At 42.2% G+C, this 21,377-nt stretch overlaps 1 protein-coding gene across 4 annotated transcripts in view; it reads left to right on the top strand.

The window, feature by feature from the left end:
- The window catches only part of KIF13A (kinesin family member 13A), a 208,699-nt gene that overhangs the window by 68,031 nt on the left and 119,291 nt on the right, over nt 1–21,377 (top strand). For all 4 annotated transcript variants that reach the window (XM_079776435.1, XM_079776433.1, XM_079776436.1 and 1 more), the window contains exon 3: nt 16,498–16,510. In XM_079776435.1, the coding sequence (XP_079632561.1) occupies nt 16,498–16,510 (13 nt within the window). The remainder of the gene's footprint in view (nt 1–16,497; nt 16,511–21,377) is intronic.

The following is a 21,377-nucleotide window of genomic DNA, read 5'->3' as shown; positions in this document are numbered from 1 at the left end:
GGGTGGGGGTGGGGGTGGGGTTAACCAAAGAACTAATATGCATATATGCATAACCCATGAACACAGATAATAGTGTGGTGAAAGCCTGGGGTGGGGCAAGACTGGGTGGAGGGGGGCAAAGGGAGAAGAAAAAAAAAGGTAAGTAAGTACATAAGTAAAGTGTTTAAAATGGTGGAATGTACAGAGAGGAAAACGGAGCAGAGTACTATGAGATGAGTGGATAGGTAGGGAGGTGCGGGGGGGGGGTGGGTGGGGGGGGGGTGGAGGCTTCCTATGCAGACACCCTGGGGTGTGAATGCTTTCTTCTCTGAGTGATGCTGTCACCTTTAGGTAGGCGGGCCCCGGAGAGCACGCAGTCCAGCCAGATCACCTGACACACATGCCCACTGAGGCCCAGAACTGGGAATTAGCTTCCCTAGTCCATACCCGGGATGTTAAGAGCTTTCGAACAATCCCATGAACAAGCCAGTAAACACATTTTTATTAAAAGGACTTTCAAATTAGTGGTTAACCAAACCAAAACAATCACTTTTCTACAGTAATAAAGTAAATGAATCCAGACATTTACATAAGAATAGGCTACCCTTCCTGTATGATGTCATAAATGGCCGTCTGGGACATCACATTCTTTCAGTGGTAGTTCTGGGATTGTTTTTTGTGCATGTGTTTGTTTCTTCAGTAAACATTCATCCTCTCCTGCATATCAAGTACTATGCAGCGGGAAAGAACCTGGACGAGTGTGACCCAGATCTGCCTGGGAGTGGGCAAGAGATGGGCGTCTGTGACCAGGCGAAACGTTTACACGTGCCAGGCACGGGGTAGATGGTAGCGAGCAGAGCAGACCTGGCGTAGCCCTGGTGTAGCTTACCTTACAGTGGACACAACAGACAGTAAGCCACAACACTGACAGAGTGTGAGAGGTGTCACAGGAAAATTGTTAGTAAATAACGGGAGTTCAGGATGGAGCGGTCAGGGAAGGCCTCCAAGGGGAGGTCACATTCACGGCAGGTGTGAGAAAGAACTGCAGGTGAGGGGACATCCCTGGCATTGAACAGCATGTGTGGTTGCTCTGAGGTAGAAATGAGTTGTATGAACTCACGATGGGTGGAAAGGAAGAGATGGAGTGTGGGAAAGGTAACCATAGGCCATATCCAGTAGATGACAGTAAGTAAATTGGTATTTATTACAAGTGTAATAGGAAGTCCTGGCAGGATGCTAAACCAGGGGAATGATAGGAAATTTATTTTCAGTAGGTCATTCTGGTTGCAAGGTTAGATGGGGGTTTAAAGGAATATACTAGAAAGGCCATGAACTCGGTCTTAATCCTAGCTTTGCCATTTACTTAGTCTTGTGGACTGTTTATTTATCTGAGAAATGGGACTAATAAATTCCACCTCACGTGGTGACAACTGAGTGAATAATATAAGGTGTCAAGAACCATGTGTAATAGACAGAATATGCTCAATAACATTGGTTCCCTCCTTCCCATAGAGTAGAGTACGTGAGTATAGTGTTCTGGAATCATCCCTAGAGGCCTCAGAGACAGCATCACCGAGCCCAGTAGTAGCTCCACGAGGTGATGGGTAAAGTGTCTGGTGTGGAACATTTTGTTTTTCTGAGATTCATCTGACCCATTCCTGTATTAGATTATTAATGGTGGTTTTATAATAACTTGTTCGAACTGAGATTCTGACTTTAGTGAACCGATTTTTCCCTTCTTCTTGATGCCTTTTGAAGGCGAGAACTAAGTTGCTAAGGCAGTGCTACTATTGCTCTTTTATTGATAATTCTCAGTTACACAGATTCTCAATTTATGATGCGGTACACCTCAATAAACCCATCATACGTTGAAAATATCATAAGTCAGAAGTGCATTTAATACAACTAACCTACCAAACATTATAGTTTAGCTTCATCTACCTTAAACATGATCAGAACACTTGCATTAATATACAGTTGGGCAGTTACTTGAGTTTCATCTCAAGAGTCATTGCCTTCGTCGTCCTGTCACCAGAACCAGGAGACACAGATGGGCATGTTGTAGATGTGAAAACATAAAACACAATATCCAAAAAGCACAGTACAGTGTAGAGTGTCGGTTGTTGACCCTCGTGATCGTGTGGCTGACCAGGAGCTGTGCTCACTGCTCTGTCAGCATCATGAGAGAGTGTTGTACCACATGTCACTAGCCCAGGAAAATCACAATTGAAGACTCAAGGAATGATTGCCACTGAATGTGTATCACTTTGTCATCATCATAAAGTTAAAAAAAAATCTTAAGTCGAACCATCGTAAGTTGGGGACTGCGTATCAGGACGAACACCTGCTAAACCTGTCCCTTGCTCATACCTTGGACTCTCCTTTAGACTCAAGACATTTTTTTTACTTGTCAGTGTACTTAGACTTTCCTGTTGTTTTGAATCTGTAAATATCTTCCACAATAATGAGTGTCCTATACAACTTTGAGAAGAATACTTAAGTCTCAAGAATTCCATGACAATGGTGTTCATTGGGCCCATGTTGTGAGCTTGCATAGTGGGGAAAAGATTTGTTTATTTTTTTAACCATGTAAATAGTACATGCAAAGAAAATGCTGCAAAGTGGTTCGAAGTAATAAAAATGGTCCAGATGTGGCAGCTGTCCTCAAGGCGTTTGCAGCATGAATGCAACCTTGTTTTAGCCATCCTAAGTCTTCAGGGATCGGTCTCAGACATGCCTCTATAGTCAGTTCTGCTCTGAGATGGTGACAGGCCTTATAGGGAAATTACACATGGGGTATGGTGAGAAAGGGGGTTTTGTTTGTTTTTGCTTAGGTAAAAAAATAACAATAATAACTTGTTTTTAAGAGCCATTTTAGGTTCACAGCAAAATTGAGTGGAAGGAAGAGATTTCCCTTATACCCTTGCCTTCATGCATGGTTTCCACCATTATCAACATCCTGCACTAGAGGGGTGCTTTTGTTACAGTTGAACCTACAGTGACACAGCTTCATCCCTTAAAGTCCATAGTTTACTTGGGTAGGTGTCACTCTTGTTGTTGGACATTGTATGGGTTTGGACATGTATAATGACATCTATCCATCGTTATATCATACAGAGTATTTTCATTGCCCTAAAAATCCTCTGTGCTCTGTCTATTCAGTCTGTTCAGACCCTGCCATCCATCCCCAGCAGCCCCCGGAAATCGCTGATTTTTTAACTTTCTCCATAATTTGCCTTTTCCAGAGTATCAAACAGTTGAAATCATACAGTATGTAGCCTTTTCGGATCAGCTCTTTCAGTTAGTAACATGCATTGAAGTTTCCTCTGTGGCTTGAAAGCTCATTCCTTTTCAGTGCTGTGAATTTAAAATTGACGCATGGATTCTGCCAACGCTTTTAGATATATTTGGGTTCTAGAATAGACTGTTCTGGTTTGCTGTCCAGGTCATGCTTCCTAATACAGAGGATAGTAAAGCCATGAATGCTTACAGCTGGAGTGGCTCTCGTCAGACATGTTCTCGGCAGGGGCTCCTATGCAGCTCCCATGACTATCTGAGGGACGGGGATGAGAAACATCATCCTGTGTAGTTAGCAAGCTTCCTAAAATCTCTTTCATATCAGAAGTGGGATTGAATGGAATTGTAATTTTCCTGCCTTTGTGGTTCCTGCCAGTGTGACTTTGAAATTAAGTGGTTCTACACACATGATCTTACAGCACACGGGCTGCTGGGTCCGGTGTCTTGATCCTGCAGCTCTCAAGGTGGTGGGCCTGGCAGGCTCTTAAAATTCGTGAGCATCCAGCGTCAGCAATGGCACCTGTTTCTATGGCAAATGGAAAGAGATTCTGGGTAAAAAATGTCTGGAAGTGGGAGATTTTTCAATCAGCTGGGTTACCCTGATACCTTTAAAGGCTTTACATGTATTAATTTGTTTAACCTTCACAACAACTCTGTTTGATAGGTGAGGAATCCAAGGTACTGAGAGCTTAAACACCACATCCAAGGTCATATTACTAGAAAGTGGTGGAGGCAAGAGTTGGACCCCAGCAGAATGGCATTTGGCGTCTCTGCTTCTAACCACCATGCTGGACTAGCTCTCATAAAAGGCCCTTGTCCATCTCTACTGGGATTATTCAGCCAATACCCCTGCTTTTGTTAAGCTGTTGCCTTTAGCATGACGTTTGCTCCTGACTCCCTAATGTGGAACATTTAAATGTTGTTTATGCAATCCTAAACATGCTGTCATAAAAATATGGTATCAAGATACAAACTCACTTAAACGGAAACTTAATCTTGGAAATAAGAATAAAACAAGATAGTTAAATGCACGGTTCTTCCAAACCACATATTAATTAGGCAGCTAGACTGAGAATTAGCCTGAGAGTGGTTCCCAGAGGTGCTTAATTCTTTTGATTTTAAATTAAGAATTGGCGCTTTGTGCTGTGTATTTTCCGAAAGCTTCACTTTTGAAGACACAGGAAGAAAATTGCACAAGAGCCCTGCTTTCTCTGCTCACTTTGTTTGGTTAACCTAGTGTAGTTCTCGCCAGGCTCACCGGACTGGGAATTGCAGCCATGTGCTTTGGAGCGGGAGCTCATGAAGTGGCCTGAGAACCCTCCATAGGGACGATCCTGTCCGCCGGCTTCCTGGCGGCTGAGGCCCATGGCTGCAGGTGCTGTGTTTTGTTAGTCAGGAGGAACTTTTAGGTGGTACTTTCCTTGACAATATTTGAGAAAAGGGCAGAAGAGCTGTTATTGATGGATAATGATTGCATAAAATAATGCCATAGAACTTGTAAGACTTTCTATTTGCTTTGTGTACCCATTTTACTTTTGGAAATAGATGATAGATAGATAGATAGATAGATAGATAGATAGATAGATAGATCATATAAATGTCATTATGTTGGATTTACAGTTACTGAGGATATACTCATGTATTCACCTCAAGTTTTGCATTTTATTAACCAGTTGATTAAATAGAAATAAAAATTTCCCATTGGCTTCTGAGAAGCAATATTAACCTTTTGCACTCGGATGTCGAGTGTGACTCGACACAGTTAGTATCGGTAGCAGCTCGTATGTCGAATTGTATTGAATGTATCAATAATTTGAAATATAAAAAAATCCAAATAAATAAGTTTGTATGAAAAGAAACTCCAGTTTTTTATTCTACTGCCGCGCTTTGTAAAATCTGGGGTATTTAAAAAATTAAATCCCGAGTAGAATAAAGGAATCGAGAAAAAAGCAAGCGAGTGCAAAGGGTTAAAACTTTCAGAAGAACATTTCTTTTTCCTTTTTAATTTCAATCCATTAGTGATGGACACTTTTGTAAATGTTAGAGGAGGGTGGTCTGGTGACATTTTACCTCTGAAGGAAGGCCAAGGTGGAGAGAGTCTTATCATGGAACAGAGTGGAGAATCTCAGAGGGAAAGCGGGGGAGGATGGGTGGGTGGGAAGAGATTAACGAAAGACCTTATTGCATATATGCATAACCCGTGGACACAGACAATAGGGTGGTGAAGCCTAGGGCGGGGGCTGGCTGGAGGGGGTCAATGGGGAGAGGAAGGGGGACACATGTAATACTTACTGCCAGCAACCCTCAGGCTGCACTGTGAGGAGCAGGGGGCCTGGTGGTACTTCCGGATTTTGTCCAGGTAGTAACCACCATAAAGGGAAAAGGACTCTGTGTTTCTCTACTCTCAGCACTCTGGCCATCAGACCAGGGATTTTCCCACAGACCAGTTCTCCAATCCTCTGCAGTACCCACAGGATGTCCTACAATTCAGTTCCGTTCTGACACTTTACCTGGAGTCAGCATCAGATCTCACAGGTTAAGGGCTTAGTCCCACAGGACTGTCCCCACCCTCACTTCAGATGCCTGTCACAACTCCAGGTTGTCACCTGGTCTTCTGACCTACTGGGTATAAGTGGAAAGTTACCATGAGCCCCTCCTCAGGTTCAGTAATTTGCTACCGTGGCTCACAGAATTCAGGAAAACAACTTGCCCAGTAGATTATCAGTTTATTATTAAAAAAAAACACATGCAACTCAGGAACAGCCAGATGGAAGAGATGCATATGGCAAGGCATGGGAAAGGGGCTCCGATCTCCCATGCCCTCTTGGTGCCCTGTCCTCCCAGCACCTCCACCTATTCAGCAACCTGGAAGCTCTGAACCCACCTATTAGGACTTTTATGAAAGCTTCACTGTGTAGGCATGATTGATTAAATCACTAACTATCGGTGATTGTTCAACCTCAAGCCCCTCTCCCCTCCTCCAAGCTTGGGGTATTTAACCTAAATATTTCCAAGGTTTTTATTTTCTTTATTCTTTCCCTCCCTTTATTGTACATGTGTGTGTTTTTTAAATCCTTGCCTGAGGACATGCTTTTATTGATTTGAGAGAGAGAGAGAGAGAGAGAGAGAGAGAGAGAGAGAGAGAGAGAGAGAGAGAGAGAGATGTTTGAGGAAAACATTGATCAGCTGCCTCCTGCAAACGCCCCAAACCTGGGTATGTGCCTTGAGCGGGAATCGAACCCACCATCTTTCTGTGTATGGTGTGACACTCCAACTGAGCCACACCAGCCAGGGCCGGTACATATTTTCTTAAAAATTTTTTTCTTGCATGAAATACTCTCATAGCCCAAAATCACTGTGTCATTGACAACACAGTGAGCATTTTCCCCTCAAGATTTTAATATTATACATCCCTTTAAGGTATGCCATCACTGAGGTAAGTAGAATGGCACCTTTCAGGCCTGGCGTCTCCTCTCAGGCCTGAGCACTGCCAGGAAGCTCTCTCTGCTGTTGACCCCCCCCAGTCATTCCTCTCTTCCCAGCAAGGACACTTGAGACTCAGAACATTGTGCATTCACTTTTATTCTTTTTTCTGTAAAGCCAGTTTCTGAACATTGAAAACATTTCGCACATACTAACTTTCTTTTAAGAGTATAATGACCGTCCATGTATCCGATAGTGTGCTCCCACAATTGTCTACATCCTCTGTCCGTGTTTGAAGAGCATATTTTAAACATCATGTTTCCTTCCTTTTTTGTGAAAATAAATTTTCTCTATTGCCAAAAAAGTCCTCTCATTCTTCAACTCCAAGTAACTTTTTCCTGGATGAAATTTGGTTGAGCTGTGTTGACATTTGCATGTATTATCCTGGAGGGCTCTTTGTTGTAACAACGATAGCATCTGACATTTATTGGGCAATAACTATGTGCTAATGGTGTGTAGTGTTAGCCTTGCCATCACATGTAACCCTTCAACAGTCCTGGAGGAGTGCTCTTCTAGCCTGAATTTATAGCAGAGAAACTGAAGCTCAGTTCAGTAAAATTGCCCAAGATCAACACAGACGGTGGCAGAGCTAGTTTCCAAATCCTGAACTCTTCACCACTATCCTATATTACTTATTATAGAATTCCAGCCAAATTTCCTTCTGCCAGGAGGATGTCGTCCAAATACACCAGAAAATCAAACCACAAGTCTTTCCACAAGTACAAAATGGGTTCAGTTTTCCTTTTGACTTTTATTGAAAATAAGAGCAGGTTAAGTGGAATGATAATTTTTAAAAAGATGCAGTTTAGTCTTCTTTAAATGAGTTTTGGTACTATTAGTTGTTTATTGTAAATGTATTTGGAATTAAAATTTTACACTCAACAACATATTAAATATTGAGGTACTTGAAGCCGTTTTCCCCTTCATTCATCTCATTTCAAGGTCTGTGATGGAAGTACCATATAAAGTCGTTCCACCCCTTACAGCTGTGTTTCCATCCTTGCAGATGGAGTGGGGAGGCCCAGGGGGTGGCGCATCAGTCAGCAAGTCTTACAGATTCTGCCTTCAGATCGTTTCTTTGTTCTCTCCTTTTTATCCTATTTTTCTCTTGCCTTTGCAGTGGTGCCAGCTCACACACCATGAAGGCTGTGGTGGACGCTAGGTAGAGGGTCATCAGGACATCCCTCACTGTTCACTCTGCAGGTGGCGTGGCCTCAATCACGGCTCCCTAGAACAGATCTCACCCTGTTATTCTCATTGCACAAGCCATCCGTGGCAATCGCTTCTAGAAAAAGTCAAAGTCGGCGTGGCACTCGTGCTGTCTGCACTGTGGTTGCTGTATATTATTTCTGCCTTATAGTTCTCAATTACCTCTGTTTGCCTACTGCTCCATGAACATATCTTCCACTCTGCAACTTTGTTTTAGCTGTTCCTTGCCTAAGTTTTGTTCCCAACACATCTGCATGCACATTTTTGTGGCTTTATTCATAGCCCTCTCCAGTGGTGATCGTTTTCTTCCTCTCTACGGGACGTGGGAGTTTGCAACCTTCCTCTGGCTCCACACTGCCACAACATCCCTTTATTTCATGGATTCCTCCTTTGAGATTCTCTTACACACTCATGAAGGACCTTGACACAGACAGGGCTGGTTGATGACATTAACTGCATGGATGACCCATGCAGGCATGGATGACTCATATCATTGAGCATCCACATGGATTGCTATCCAGTATCCCAGCCTAGGCTAAAAGAGTTTTCACTAAATTATTGTAGACTCAAGAGAGGCAATGCACTGTAGCTGTTAAGAGTGGGGCGGGGAGGGGGCGGTACTGTAGTCAGAGAATGCCTGGGCTTATATCATGCTGCTGCTGCCAGTTAACTGTGATTTTAAGCAAATCATACAATCTCTGTACCTTGTATCTCAGTTTTTTTTTTCATTTGAAAAACGATAATAGAGAGAGTTTTATAGGGTTATCAAATATGTTAAATGCATTAAACCAGGTAGAGCTAACAGGAACATACCTGGAACATAGTTAGAACTGCTTAAGTGTTAGTTATTAATGATCATTCATTCCATTTTACAAAGATTCTGCTGTGACCAGGTTAGAGTTTACCACCCTGAAACGTTCTACATCTGAAATATTACATCTCATCAACTGTAATCAGCATCTTTGCTTTCTAACTTTATCCTGACCACACATTTCTTGCCTTGCTGTTTTCTCCCAGTCTGTCCTCCTCCTCCTGGCTTTGCTTCTTTCTCTTCCCAGCCCAGGCCCTGTTGGGTCTTCCCATTGATTCAGAGCACACCCTAGCCAGCTACAGGGACTGTGCTCTTGAAAAGCACCTAGTTTGCAAAATTCATAGGTGCAAGATGAAAGTCTTATAGGAAATAGGGGATTAGAATAAAAACAATTTTAAAATGACATTAAGGATGTACCTTCAACCAGAAGAGTCTAGAAGACATACTCTTCCAAAGCAAACCAGACATATTGATCTTAGAAGTCTGTTCTGATTGAATTAATTGGTCTCTTCACATGTTCAGAAAATTTTGCTGTAGCTTCCTATAAGCATTTAATGTTTTGGGCATTAACATTCTTCTTGTGATAGGTTTCAGAGGCTCTTCAAAATGCATATATAATCCCTTTTACTTATAACTCATAGAAGTGCTTGTCATATGTTTTAAATATATGGATATGTTAACCTGTTGGTATACAAGTATATAAACTCATCTTCAGACTACAGTTAATTAATGCTGGTTGAAGCTGGACTTTTATACCCACCTATCTTATAAAACCCTAACCCTGTATCATCCCATGTTCCACTGTCTATGTTTCTGTGAACTCCGCAGCAGAACAGTCTTCTGGTCCTCAGTGGGCTGTGTTGACAATGCTTTTGCACAGACAGTTACCCCTCCTGAAATGCCATTTCTTTGCTTTTTCAGCTTCCTGACTATTTAGCCCTCTATATTCTGCTCAGGGGTTTTTTCCTCAGAGAGAAAATACTTTGCCTTGTTTTCACTTGATCTTGCCCTCTTTGGAGGCTACTGCTGTGTACATCTTCTATTGTAATATGCGTGTTCAAGTTCAGTATATTGTTGTCTGATCGGCAACATGTTTAATTTATATTTGTAGCTCGAGAAAGTATCACACCGAGTGTTAAATGTTTGTTGACAGAATACAGCTCTTTGTTGCTATCTGCTGTGACACTTATCACTGTCTGTTTAATAGTTACGCCTATGTGCACCTATGTCTCTCACAAGGTCTTGAGCTTCATGAGGTCAGAGACTATGCTCCATTCATATCCCTCAAAGCACCTATAATGTGCAGTATGGGAATCAGTACTCAGAAATTACTTGCTGGTTAGCAGAGTTCTTGGACAATTTAGGTGACCCAGGATATAGTTCTCCAAGCTGGAAACGATCATCAAGGGCTAAAGGTCATGCCCATAGACTAATCTTCAGGAGTCAAATGTCAGTTAGCTATATATATCTTTCAGATACAGGTTATAGCATTTTCCAACAATCATTGATCAAATAATTAATACATGGAAGCGGAATTTGTGTTTAGAAGCACACACTGATCATTCATGTCCCTTGAAACACTGACTGGTTATTAGGACTTGTGCACATCAGAGCCTTTGGCCATCTAAATTCTAATTGCCTAACTGTATTCAAGAGGCTGTAAACATGGGCAAAAGACTCCTTGACCCAGAAATCTTTCAGTGTGAGAAATGGGGAAAGAATTCCAGCTATATAGGATTGTTATGACACACTGTTATACTGCTTTCTTTATTTCACTCTCCTGTTAAACTTTCCAGGTCCATACTACCTACTAATTAAGTACCAACTCCCATTTCAAGACCTGGCCCAATATAGACCCAACTTATCTTTACAGTCTTATTTACTAGAGTATGTGTGTGGAGGGGGGAGGTTATTTTCTCTAGTCTCATGATACTGGGCGTACATTTCTGAACTTAGTGGAACTCAGAAACTTTTGAGGGTTTGACCCTTGTTAACATCCCATTGAATGTCTCTTTGTGAAATGCTGGTCTAGAGAAATAATTATTTTTAAGTAAGTCATTGAAAATAGTCTACATTTTCTAACAATCTCCAAGGTTTCACTATATTAAATGCGAGCAGTCTTGCCCCGATATTATGGAGTCATGGGACTGAGTTGGTGATTGAAGTAAATTCTCACATCTGGATTATTTTTAACTCTGTAATGTAAAAATTATTTTAGTGTTTTCAGTCCTACATGAGTATATGAAATTGGGAACAGGGATCATGAAATTAGCATGTGGGATGGCCTCTGCTTTCAAGGGTTTTAAATCCTAAGGATACAGGAGATTCAAATACTGTACAGAGAAAATTACTGATGTACAGATAACAGTTACTGACTTTACATGTGCCAGTCAGTGCTAAGCTGTTTTGTTGACCTCAGGAATTCCGGAGTATCAGAGGGGCGAAGGCCAAGGTGGCCTCGAACAGTTGGATGAGGAACTGAGAAACCTGGGCCTTGAGCTGGGTCTTGGAGAGTAGGAAGATTGGATCAGGTAGAGCAGGGAGACAAAAGTGAGGTAAAAGCATTGTAATTGCATGCGTTGGTGGTGAACACACATGGTGTGGGTGACTTGAAGAGATCCATTGACTTCCCAGTCCTGGGAGAGAAGGGAAGGGGCTTTGGTGTTTTGTAAAATAGAGACACTGTTAGTGTAGAACTGTACCTCCTATTTTTTTCTTCAAATCCTAAGAGCTAGAGACATTATGACCTTGCTGGCGTCTAAAATGTCAAATAATGTTCAGTTTATTTCTTTGGGACACACGCGCGCACACACACACACAATCTCCTGAGAGGTTTACATAATTTAAAATGGACTTTTTTTGAGGATGAATGAGAAGGTGGGCAGTGGAGAGTGGTCAGGAGTGCACAGGCCTTTAGCCAAGAGTCAATGGAATGCTCTGTTCTAATGAGTCAGCAGCCACACCCATGTCTGCAGGTCTGTTCAGTCTGTTTGAAGGGATGTTCTTTGTAGTTCACAGGATGTTTGCTTCACCAGGGATAGTACCTCTTTCTGTAATATAGGTATCTCAGCAATAGGCTGGGTCTGACTGAGAGTTTGACGGAACTCTTTGCTGATAAGATTTTATTGATATAATCAACAAGGTCATAATAAAAAATATACTCACTTAATATTGATTATGTTTCTGATAGATGTTTATATTATTCATCCTTTTTCATATATATATAAAACTTTTATATTTATATTATAATATCACATTAGTTTGTTTCAAAGGGTAGCATACTATATTTGACTAGGGGCCCAGTGCATGAATTCATGCATCTTGAAAGGAACTGTGGGCCACGAGGCTGCGGTGGGCACAGGGGCAGGTTTCGGCCCATCCTCCACTCCCCCGCCCGGCCCCTCCCACCGTGACCCCCAGTTCCCTGTCTGCTAGCAGCTCCACTCCCACCACCGCCGCTCCCAACAGCGCCGGCCTCACTCACACCTGCTGATGGCGTAGAGCGATTGGGGCTGGCGCCAGCAGCAGGTGCAATTGGGACCAGAACCATCAGTGGGTGTGAGCAGCAGCTGCTGCCCCGATTGCCCCTCAGGAGCAGGGGGAGGTGGATAAGCCCTTGGGAGCGATCAGGGCCGGCAGCTGCCGCTTGCACCTGCTGATGGCACCAAGCAATCGGGACTGGCTCTGGGTGCTGGCAATGGGTGGGACCATGGCAGGCAGGACCGTGGCACGCCGGAGCAAAGAATTTTCAGTAACCACCAGAGGCTTGCCCCAATGACAGTGTCTGGCGCCCCCACTCACCTGCTCCACCATCCCACTGTGGCGGACACCCACCTTGTTGCACGCTCTGCTGCCTGCTGCCAATGTCCACCATGTTCTGCACCCCCCCCCCCCGCCCCTGGTGGTCAGCACACGTCATAGCGACCTCTTGTTTGGTTGTTCCGCCATTTGGTCTATTTGCATATTAGCTTTTTATTATATAGGATTATAGTATCAGGTTTACTCATAATGGGAACATTTTTCTTCACAACTACCAAATAATTGATATATAACCTCTTGGGGTTGGAGCACTAAACTGTGGTTTGAATTAGGATGATTTAGTTGCTTATGACCTAACTCAGACATCAAGAAGGGTGTAGCAATTAATGAAGTACTGCTGTGAGGTCCTGACTTCCTTTGCCTTCTATAGTAAAAATCCTTGTTCTAAACTAAATGACTAGTAATTGGGTAGCAGTAGATGAAGTTAGTGGCTTCCCCTTTTTCCCTGCTGCCCAGTGTCATTTATTCTTAACAAACAGAAACACACAAAAAAGATGGTAGCAGAATTATATTGGCATTCCCATATAATGTGCTATCTTTCTAAATGAAAGGGACACACTTTTCAAGTACTTAAAATGCTGAAGTAGGATTTGTTTCCTAAAAAGAATAAAGAAAGTCGCATTGTCATTTGCCTGTCAGCATAACTATTATTGCTCGTCTCACATTCGGTTCTTATAAGTATATTTCTAGTAACACATGATCTCACTCATCTAGGGGAAATGATGAACAACATAGACTGATGAACAAGAACAGACCCAGAAACAAGGAGGCATCGATCGGACTGTCGGGCCTCAGAGGGAGGGTAGGGGAGGGTGGGGGTAGGAGGGAGAGATCAACCAAAGGACTTGTGTGCATGCATACAAGCCTAACCAATGGTTAAGGACAACAGGGGGGTGGGGGCATCCGTGGGGAGGGGTGGGGGAAGGGAATGGGGGGATGAGGACAAATATGTGACACCTTAAATCAATAAAGAAATTTTTAAAAAAAAGAAAGTCACATTGGAACGTGAGTGAAGAAAGTATAGCTTTATTGTTGGACAGCTACTAACTACAAACCAGCACTTGTTCTTTGATGCTGGTGATGATTATCGTCCTGTCATGGCATAAAGGAAGCACAGGAGAACTCCAGAGAGAGCCTTGGGGTTCCTTTTGGCATGCTCCGCCCCTGTTAGGGTACTTGGTTCATCGTAGCCTAAATGTGAAGGTATATTTTAAAAACTTGGTCCATACCTTATTATAATTCAAGTGACTTTTCTTCCCTTTGTTAAATAAAGCAGTGATTTAAATGGCTTTTAAGAAATAAAGAAGCAAAATCAGAGAAGGCTTAGTTAAATATTGTACTACCTGCTCAGAACAGAGGCCTTCCAGAGCAGTGTTCCACTTAAGGAAATTTTCCTGGCAGGAACCTCAAGCTTTATCCACAAAGCAGAGATCCACGGCTTTCTTAGAATTAAAAACACTTGTGCATTTTTATTATAACAACTGTAAATGTTTATCTTGTTTTAAAGGGTAGACACAGAATGTTGAGATTTGCTTGGAAGCAGCCAGAGAAACCCATTTCTCTAGATAGAGTTTCCCCTCTAAAACCTGAATATAAAAACCACATTCTCATTGTGCCTAACTGTCCGAGGTAATGACCTAGGTCTCATTTCCTTTCAGCTAATTCCTAGAATTCAAGGAGATGAATTTTCAGTTTCATCACCATAGGAATGCAATCGTTTTCCTTCCCTAGATTTAAAAGTTTTGAGTTGTCTACCTGAATCTGGAATCCATGGACAGCCTTTCCTTGCTGCTGAGCTCTGGGTTTTATTGGGGCCCTCAGAGCTCTGATGGACACAGTGATGGAGGAAGGGCACCTTGCTATTTGCCTGTACCTCATGATTCTGTTTCCTGTGAAGGATGGAAGTCATGGGAAACACTCCCCCATACCTATTTAACAATAATTTTACATTTAATGAATTTCTGATATTGGAGGTTCCTTAAGAATAACCACGTCAGGAAAGCCAAGAACTGTCATAGTATCACATACTATAAAATTACTAGAGGCCCGGTGCATGAATTCGTGCACCAGTGGGGTCCCTTGGCCTGGCCTGTGGGATGGGGCCGAAACCGCTCTCCAACATCCCCCAAGGGGTCCCGGATTGTGAGAGGGTGCAGGCTAGGCTGAGGGACCCCACTGGTGCACGATTGGAGCTGGGGAGGGACACGGGAGGTTGGCCAGCCCGGGAGGGACCGCTCAGTCCTAATCAGCCGGACCCCAACAACAAGCTAACCTACTGGTTGGAGCATCTGCCCCCTGGTGGTCAGTGCATGTCATAGCAACTGGCCAACTGGTCGACTGTCTGCCCCCTGGTGGCCTGCACATCATAGCGAGCAGTTGAGCAGCCTTAGCTTATCATTAGCATATTACGCTTTGATTGGTTGAAGGCCAACCGGACGACCGGACACTTAGCATATTAGGCTTTTATTATATAGGACTAGTGGCCCGGTGCATGAAATTCATGCACGGGGGGGGGGCTGTCCCTCAGACCAGGACCGCTGGCTCCTAACCGCTCACCTGCCTGCCTGCCTGATTGCCCCTAACCACTCTGCCTGCCGACCTGATCGCCCCCAACTGCCCCCCCTTCAGGCCTGATCATCCCTAACTGCCCTCCTCCCCCGCCGGCCTGCTCACCCCCAACTGTCCCCCCAACCAGCCTGCTCGCCCCCAACTCCCCCCCCCCCGCCTGCCTGCTTGCCCACAACTGCCCCCCCCCCCGCCAGCCTGATCACCCACAACTGACCCCCTGCTGGCCTGCTCACCCCCAAATGCCCCGCCTTGCTGGCCTGCTTGCCCCCAACTGCCCCCCCTTCAGGCCTGATCACCCCTAACTAACCACCCCCCCGCTGGCCTGCTTGCCCCCAACTGCCACCCTCTCCTGGCCTGATCACCCCCAACTGCCCCTCCCTGCCAGCCAGCTCATCCCCAAATGCCCCCCCTTGCTGGCCTGCAGCCCCCAACTGACCCCCCTGCCTGCTCACCCCAACTCCCCACCCTGCCAGCCTTCTCGCCCCCAACTTCTCCCTCGCCCGCCCCCCCCCCCACCCCCGGCAACCTGCTCACCCCCAACTACCCTCCCCTGCCTGCCTGATCACCTCTAACCGCCTCTGCCTCGGCCCCACCACCATGGCTTTGTCTGGAAGGTCTCTGGGTCTAATTAGCATATTACCCTTTCATTAGTATAGATTAGTGCAGCACCTTAATTTTGTACACAAGGAAAACATTTACAAAGCAAGGCAGACTAATGGTTTGTTACTTTCAAAATGATTTCCTTTTCAGTTTTCCCCAGATGCAATTTCAGTCATGTTTGAGTTATTAACATGCAAAACTGAATATTTAAAAAGTGCATGTGTGATGGGGAAGCATGTAACTTGCTTTTAAATTTCTGTTCAGAGTTGAAATATGTGAAAATTGTTATCTAGAACCATGGTTTTAAAATTTATCAAAGGAAATATACATACATTTTAATAACAATTAAAGCTAAATTTAAATATGAGATTGATTTAAAAGTATTTGACCCCCTGCAGTATGATTGCAGTATCTTTATCTTGATGCTCTTCTGTTGGCATCTTTTAGAATCATTAAAAATATCTCTGAACAACTGGATCTGTTCTATTAAACCAGGAAAGAAATTCATTATGCCTGTACTATATTTTTGAGCAAATGTAAGAATTTATCACTTCAAGCAGTGAAATGAATTTGGCTTCTAATCTTTTTGAAGTTGCAATATTCAGATCATATTATCAGGATGCTGAGTTTCTCTTACGTTTTTTCTCTTTCATTGCTACCTTCTGATGTGGCTGCTGTGTTGACAACCCTCTCTACTTCTGCTGTTGAAATGTTTTGTTTCCATCATTAAGGAAACCTCCCAAGGTAAGCACTGTTATGGAACGTGGCATGATACTGACTAAGTGTGTAAAAATCCAGGATTTTATCCATTACAATAACCCATGTGGAATACCTGTCCCATTGAGAAGAAAAATCATCTTTCTAATGTAAAATTTAAATTGTGAACAAGCAATTAATGTTGGTAATGATATAAAATTAGACTGATCCTCTACATTACAAAGCAGTTTCATACATTTAATTATTGGTATTAATGTTGTGGTCCTGTCAGGTTACTGTTTCTATTTTATTAATGATGACATGAGGCTCAGAGAGAGGATGTATGTAGTATGGCCTAATTCCAAATTGAGTAGATGGAGGAGCTTGGACTGTCTAGTATCACCACCTAGAAAATGTGAGGACGAAATAGTAACATCATAGGATTGTATTGTTAACTGTGATTATTGACTAGACCGGTTGTCTTTTTTGTGTCCTCCCTGGAATAGTTGCTATCATCAGAAAAGTTCTCCAACCTTTTACATAGAGTTTCAGCCATCTACCAGCTCTGTGTGTTCCACTGGAATTTCTAGCTATTCAGAAAGTCCACTGGTAGGAGTCATTCCCCTTGCTCTGGCCAGCCTTTGACGTCATATTTACCAGTGAGAAGCCCAAAAGTTAGAGAATAAGTGGGAAAAAGAATATGAGAAGCAGGGGATCTGAATGACCAAGTCCTGAATAATTGAAGACTGATTTTGTTACCAGTGAGCATTTTATTGGGTATCAAAGGGATACTTAGTGCCAGAAGGAAGGAGAAACTCGACCAGCCCCTGACCAATGATGCTGGTTATAGCTTTCGTTTCTGAGATGCGATCAAGACAGGCTACACCCACACACATTATATGTCAGAATCTAAGATGTGTTGGGTGAAGGTAAGGAATCCAGAATAGATTAGACATACTTGACTCTAGGGTTATGAGGGACAATATAATTTAGCTTTGGAGTAAGGAAACCCACTAAAATGCTAAATGTTACCCTTATGTTTACTTACGGCAATATAGAAATTGTCCTTGGCACTAAGAGTTTCAACTCCAGCAAGGAAGGCACACATTGAACAAATAGCATCAGACCTGTTAAGAAAGAGGAAATGCATGCTGTCATGGAAGTGTAAGCACTGGCATCCTGGCCAAATTTGGGGGGAAGGAGCAATTATTGATGTGGCTATCATCCCTAAAATTCGCAACCAAGAAAGTATCTCTGCTGCTCAGGAAGATGTGAGTTCCCTCAAGTAGCTTTTCCTTCCCTTGCTGTTGGTTCCTAGAGGTTTCTGAACAGACTGACAGCCTTGTCATATATTTAATTCTTTCCCCACAGAAAAAGGTAATGAAATCATAAGCAATTCCATATGTGGTGGCTACTTAGTGAAGGAGAAACACTGAAATGAAAAGAGGCACGAGAGCACATTTTTAACCCTTTGCACTCACTTGCTTTTTTCTCGAGCTGCTACCGATGCTAACCGTGTCGAGTCACACTCGACATCCGAGTGCAAAAGGTTAAAAAAAATCAGTAATTCTTTATACACAGAAATGTTCTGGTGCCTTTCTATCCAGTGTATATAGCTTAGTGGTTTCATTAGGAATCTATCCTACTGATAGTTTCTAAGAAGTATCATGAAATTTTCAAAATAAAATGAATGTTAAATCACGTTTATACGTGTGTGTGTGTGTGTGTGTATGTATGCCATAAAACATCTGTAAAGTATAAAGATCATCTTGAAATCAAATATGTGGCACAGAGTTAAATTGTTTAAAAAGACATTAAAATAGATAAGGCCTTTTCTTGCAGAAGCTGTAAATATTGAAAGCAAATGGGAGAAGGAAAGATACTTTTAATGATGATTATATAAGAAAAATTTTTTTATTGATTTAAAACAATGAGATTTTTGTAAAAAAAGAAAGAATTCTTACCATTCACAACAGCATGGCTAGACCTGGAGAGCATTATGCTAAGCAAAATAAGCCAGTTGGAGAAGATAAATATTACATGATCTCACTCATTTGTGGAATTATAATGAACAACATAAACTGATGAACAAAAATAGATCCAGAGACATAGAAGCATTGAACAGACCATCAAACCTCAGAGGGAAGGAGGGGAGGGGAGGATAAGAGATCAACCAAAGGACTTGTACGCTTGCATATAAGCATAACCAATGGACATAGACAGTAGGGGGATGAGGGCATGTGCTGGGGGGTGGGAGCGGCCAGGGAGAGGTCAATGGGAAGAAAAGGAGACATACGTAATACTTTAAACAATAAAGAATTTAAATTAAAAATAATAATAAAACAATGAGATTTTGAAATGAATAATGAGCACAAGTATCAGAAAAGACTGTTGGTTCAATTGAACAAATATTTGTGGGATTCATAGGGTGCAGCATCCTGTTCTGACTCCTGTATAACTGAGGACAGCTGAGACTTGACAAAATATTAAAAACTTATACTTGAAGGCACTGGAGAAATACCAAATTAGTAATTCGAGAGAAGATAGAAACTTAGAGAGGTTAACCTGGTGTTTGACTACATGCCTTTCAAATAAAAGCAACTAAACAGCAGAGCAGTGTTTTTGATAGCCTTGCAGGGCCTAGGGGACTTAGGGGGACAAAAGTGTCAGGGTCTGCCAGAGTTGTTGTCCTTGGTAACCTACTTATACTTTGGGCTGGCAAGGTGGATTGAAACCCAACCTTGGGTGGGGTATAAAGGTGAAACAGAAGTAAACCAGTCCTTACATGCATTGCTGTGTGGTTGCAAGATCTTTGTGTGATCTAGGAAATCTCAAACATTAAAATTGGATCAAAGTGATCCTAGAATGCAGGTCCCCTTAGCACTTGGCAGAAGCAAACGTAATCCTAAATCTCTCTTTGAAAACTACTCAAAGTGGATCATAGACCTAAATACAAAGCTATAAACTATAAGCTTCTAAAAGATAAGGTAGAAATCTAGGAGATCTGGGGGTTGGTGATGACTTTTAGATACAACAACAAAAGCATGAACCAAAAAATTAAAATTGATTAGTGGGATTTTGTTAAACCTTTGCTCTACAAAGGCATTGTTAAGAGAATGAAAAGAAAACCACAGACCGGGAGAAAATATTTGAAAAACACATCTGATAAGGAGTGCTATCCCAAAACATACAAAGAACTCTTAAAACTCAACAGTAAGAAAATGAACTATCCAATTAAAAAATGGGCAAAAGACCTGAATAGCAACCTCACCAAAGAAGATATGCAAATGGAAAATTTACACATGAAAATCTTCAACTTTATATGTCATTACACCAACAAGGAGATATCACTACACACTTATTAGAATGACTAAAATCCCAAAACCTGACAGTACCAGAGTTGGTAAGGATGTGAAGTACAGGAATTCTCGTTTGTTGCTGGTGATAATGAAAGGTGGTGTAGCCTCTTTGGAACATAGCTTCGAAGTTTCTTACAATGCTAAACATATTCTTATCATATGAATGAGCAATCGTGCTTCTAGGTATTTACCAAAATGAGTCAAAAACTCTGTCCACGCAAAAACCTGCACTTGAGAGTTTACAGCAACTTCATAATTGCCCCAAACTGGAAGCAACCAAGATGTCCTTCAGTACCACAAACAGTGGTACATCTCTACAGTGGAATATTGTATAAATTATCAAGCCATGAAAGATATGAAGGAAACTTAAATGCATATTGCTAAGTGAAAGAAGTGAGTCTGAAAAAGCTATATGATTCCAATTTATATGATACTCTGGAAAAGGCAAAACTAAAAAGTTAGTGGTTTATCTGGGGCAGTGCCTATAGCCCATGGCAGCTACACAATGACTATGGAATGAATGAAGAAAGGAAATAAAGAAATAAAGATCTGCTAGAGCAGAAGGACATTCGCCAGTTTAGCAGAAAGAAGGTTCAAGTCCAGCTGTATTATTGGTCATCTCCACTGATGGACAGAGCACTTTGCTGGACACTGAGCCAGAGGACACACTCTGCCCTGATTCCATTATGATCTTTTTCCTCCTCCTTCTCCTCCTTTTCTTCTTCTCCTTTTTTTTAAAAAAAATATCCAAAGAGATTAAACAAAGACTTTGTACGCATATATGCATAACCCATGGACACAAGCAATCGGGTGGTGAAGGCCTGGGGTGGTGGGTGGGGAGGGGCAAGAAGGGGTCAATGGGAGGAAAAGGAGACATATGTAATACTTTCAACAATAAAGATGTTTTAAAATATTTTAAAAAATAAAGAAGACCCAAATACCTGGCTGGTCCATGATGCTGATGCTCTTCTCTGGCCTAACTCCAAAGGGGAAGTGCCCACTGGACCTTCAAATATCACCACCAACTTGGATTTTGTTGTCATTAATTTGCATTTTCCTGAGGAGTATTTTTTTCATGTAGTCTGTATTTGAGAAACTGTTGGAGGATTATGTGATGATGGTAAATAATAATCACCTACCTGCAATATTATGTGTAAGGCTTTTATGCGTTTTACTAAGAAATGTTTGAGATGGTAGTGCTGGTTAAGAGGAAGGAGGGGCTGTTGTTTTGAATATTTGGTTGAGTTGTCACTATTCATACCCTCCTGTTATGCAGAGAGGTCTAACAGGTTATTTTTTTAGTTATGAAAAAAAAAATACTGTCATCATATTAACAGAATAAAGAAGAAAAACCATGTGCTCATCTGAGTATATATGCAGAAAAAAAGCAGTTGACAAAATTCAACACTTATGATACAAACCTGCAGCAAACTAGTAGTAGAAACCTCCTCAACGTGATAAAGGGCATCCGTTAAAAATCTACACCTGTCATCATACTTAATTTTAAAAGACTGAACACTTTCCACCTCAAATGGGGAATAAGGCAAGGTTAATGC

This window comes from Cnephaeus nilssonii (assembly GCF_951640355.1).
Source record: "Cnephaeus nilssonii genome assembly, chromosome: 7".
In the NCBI taxonomy this organism is placed as follows: domain Eukaryota; kingdom Metazoa; phylum Chordata; class Mammalia; order Chiroptera; family Vespertilionidae; genus Cnephaeus; species Cnephaeus nilssonii.
Note: the sequence above shows the minus strand (reverse complement) of the source record. Positions and strands in the feature narration are given on the sequence as shown.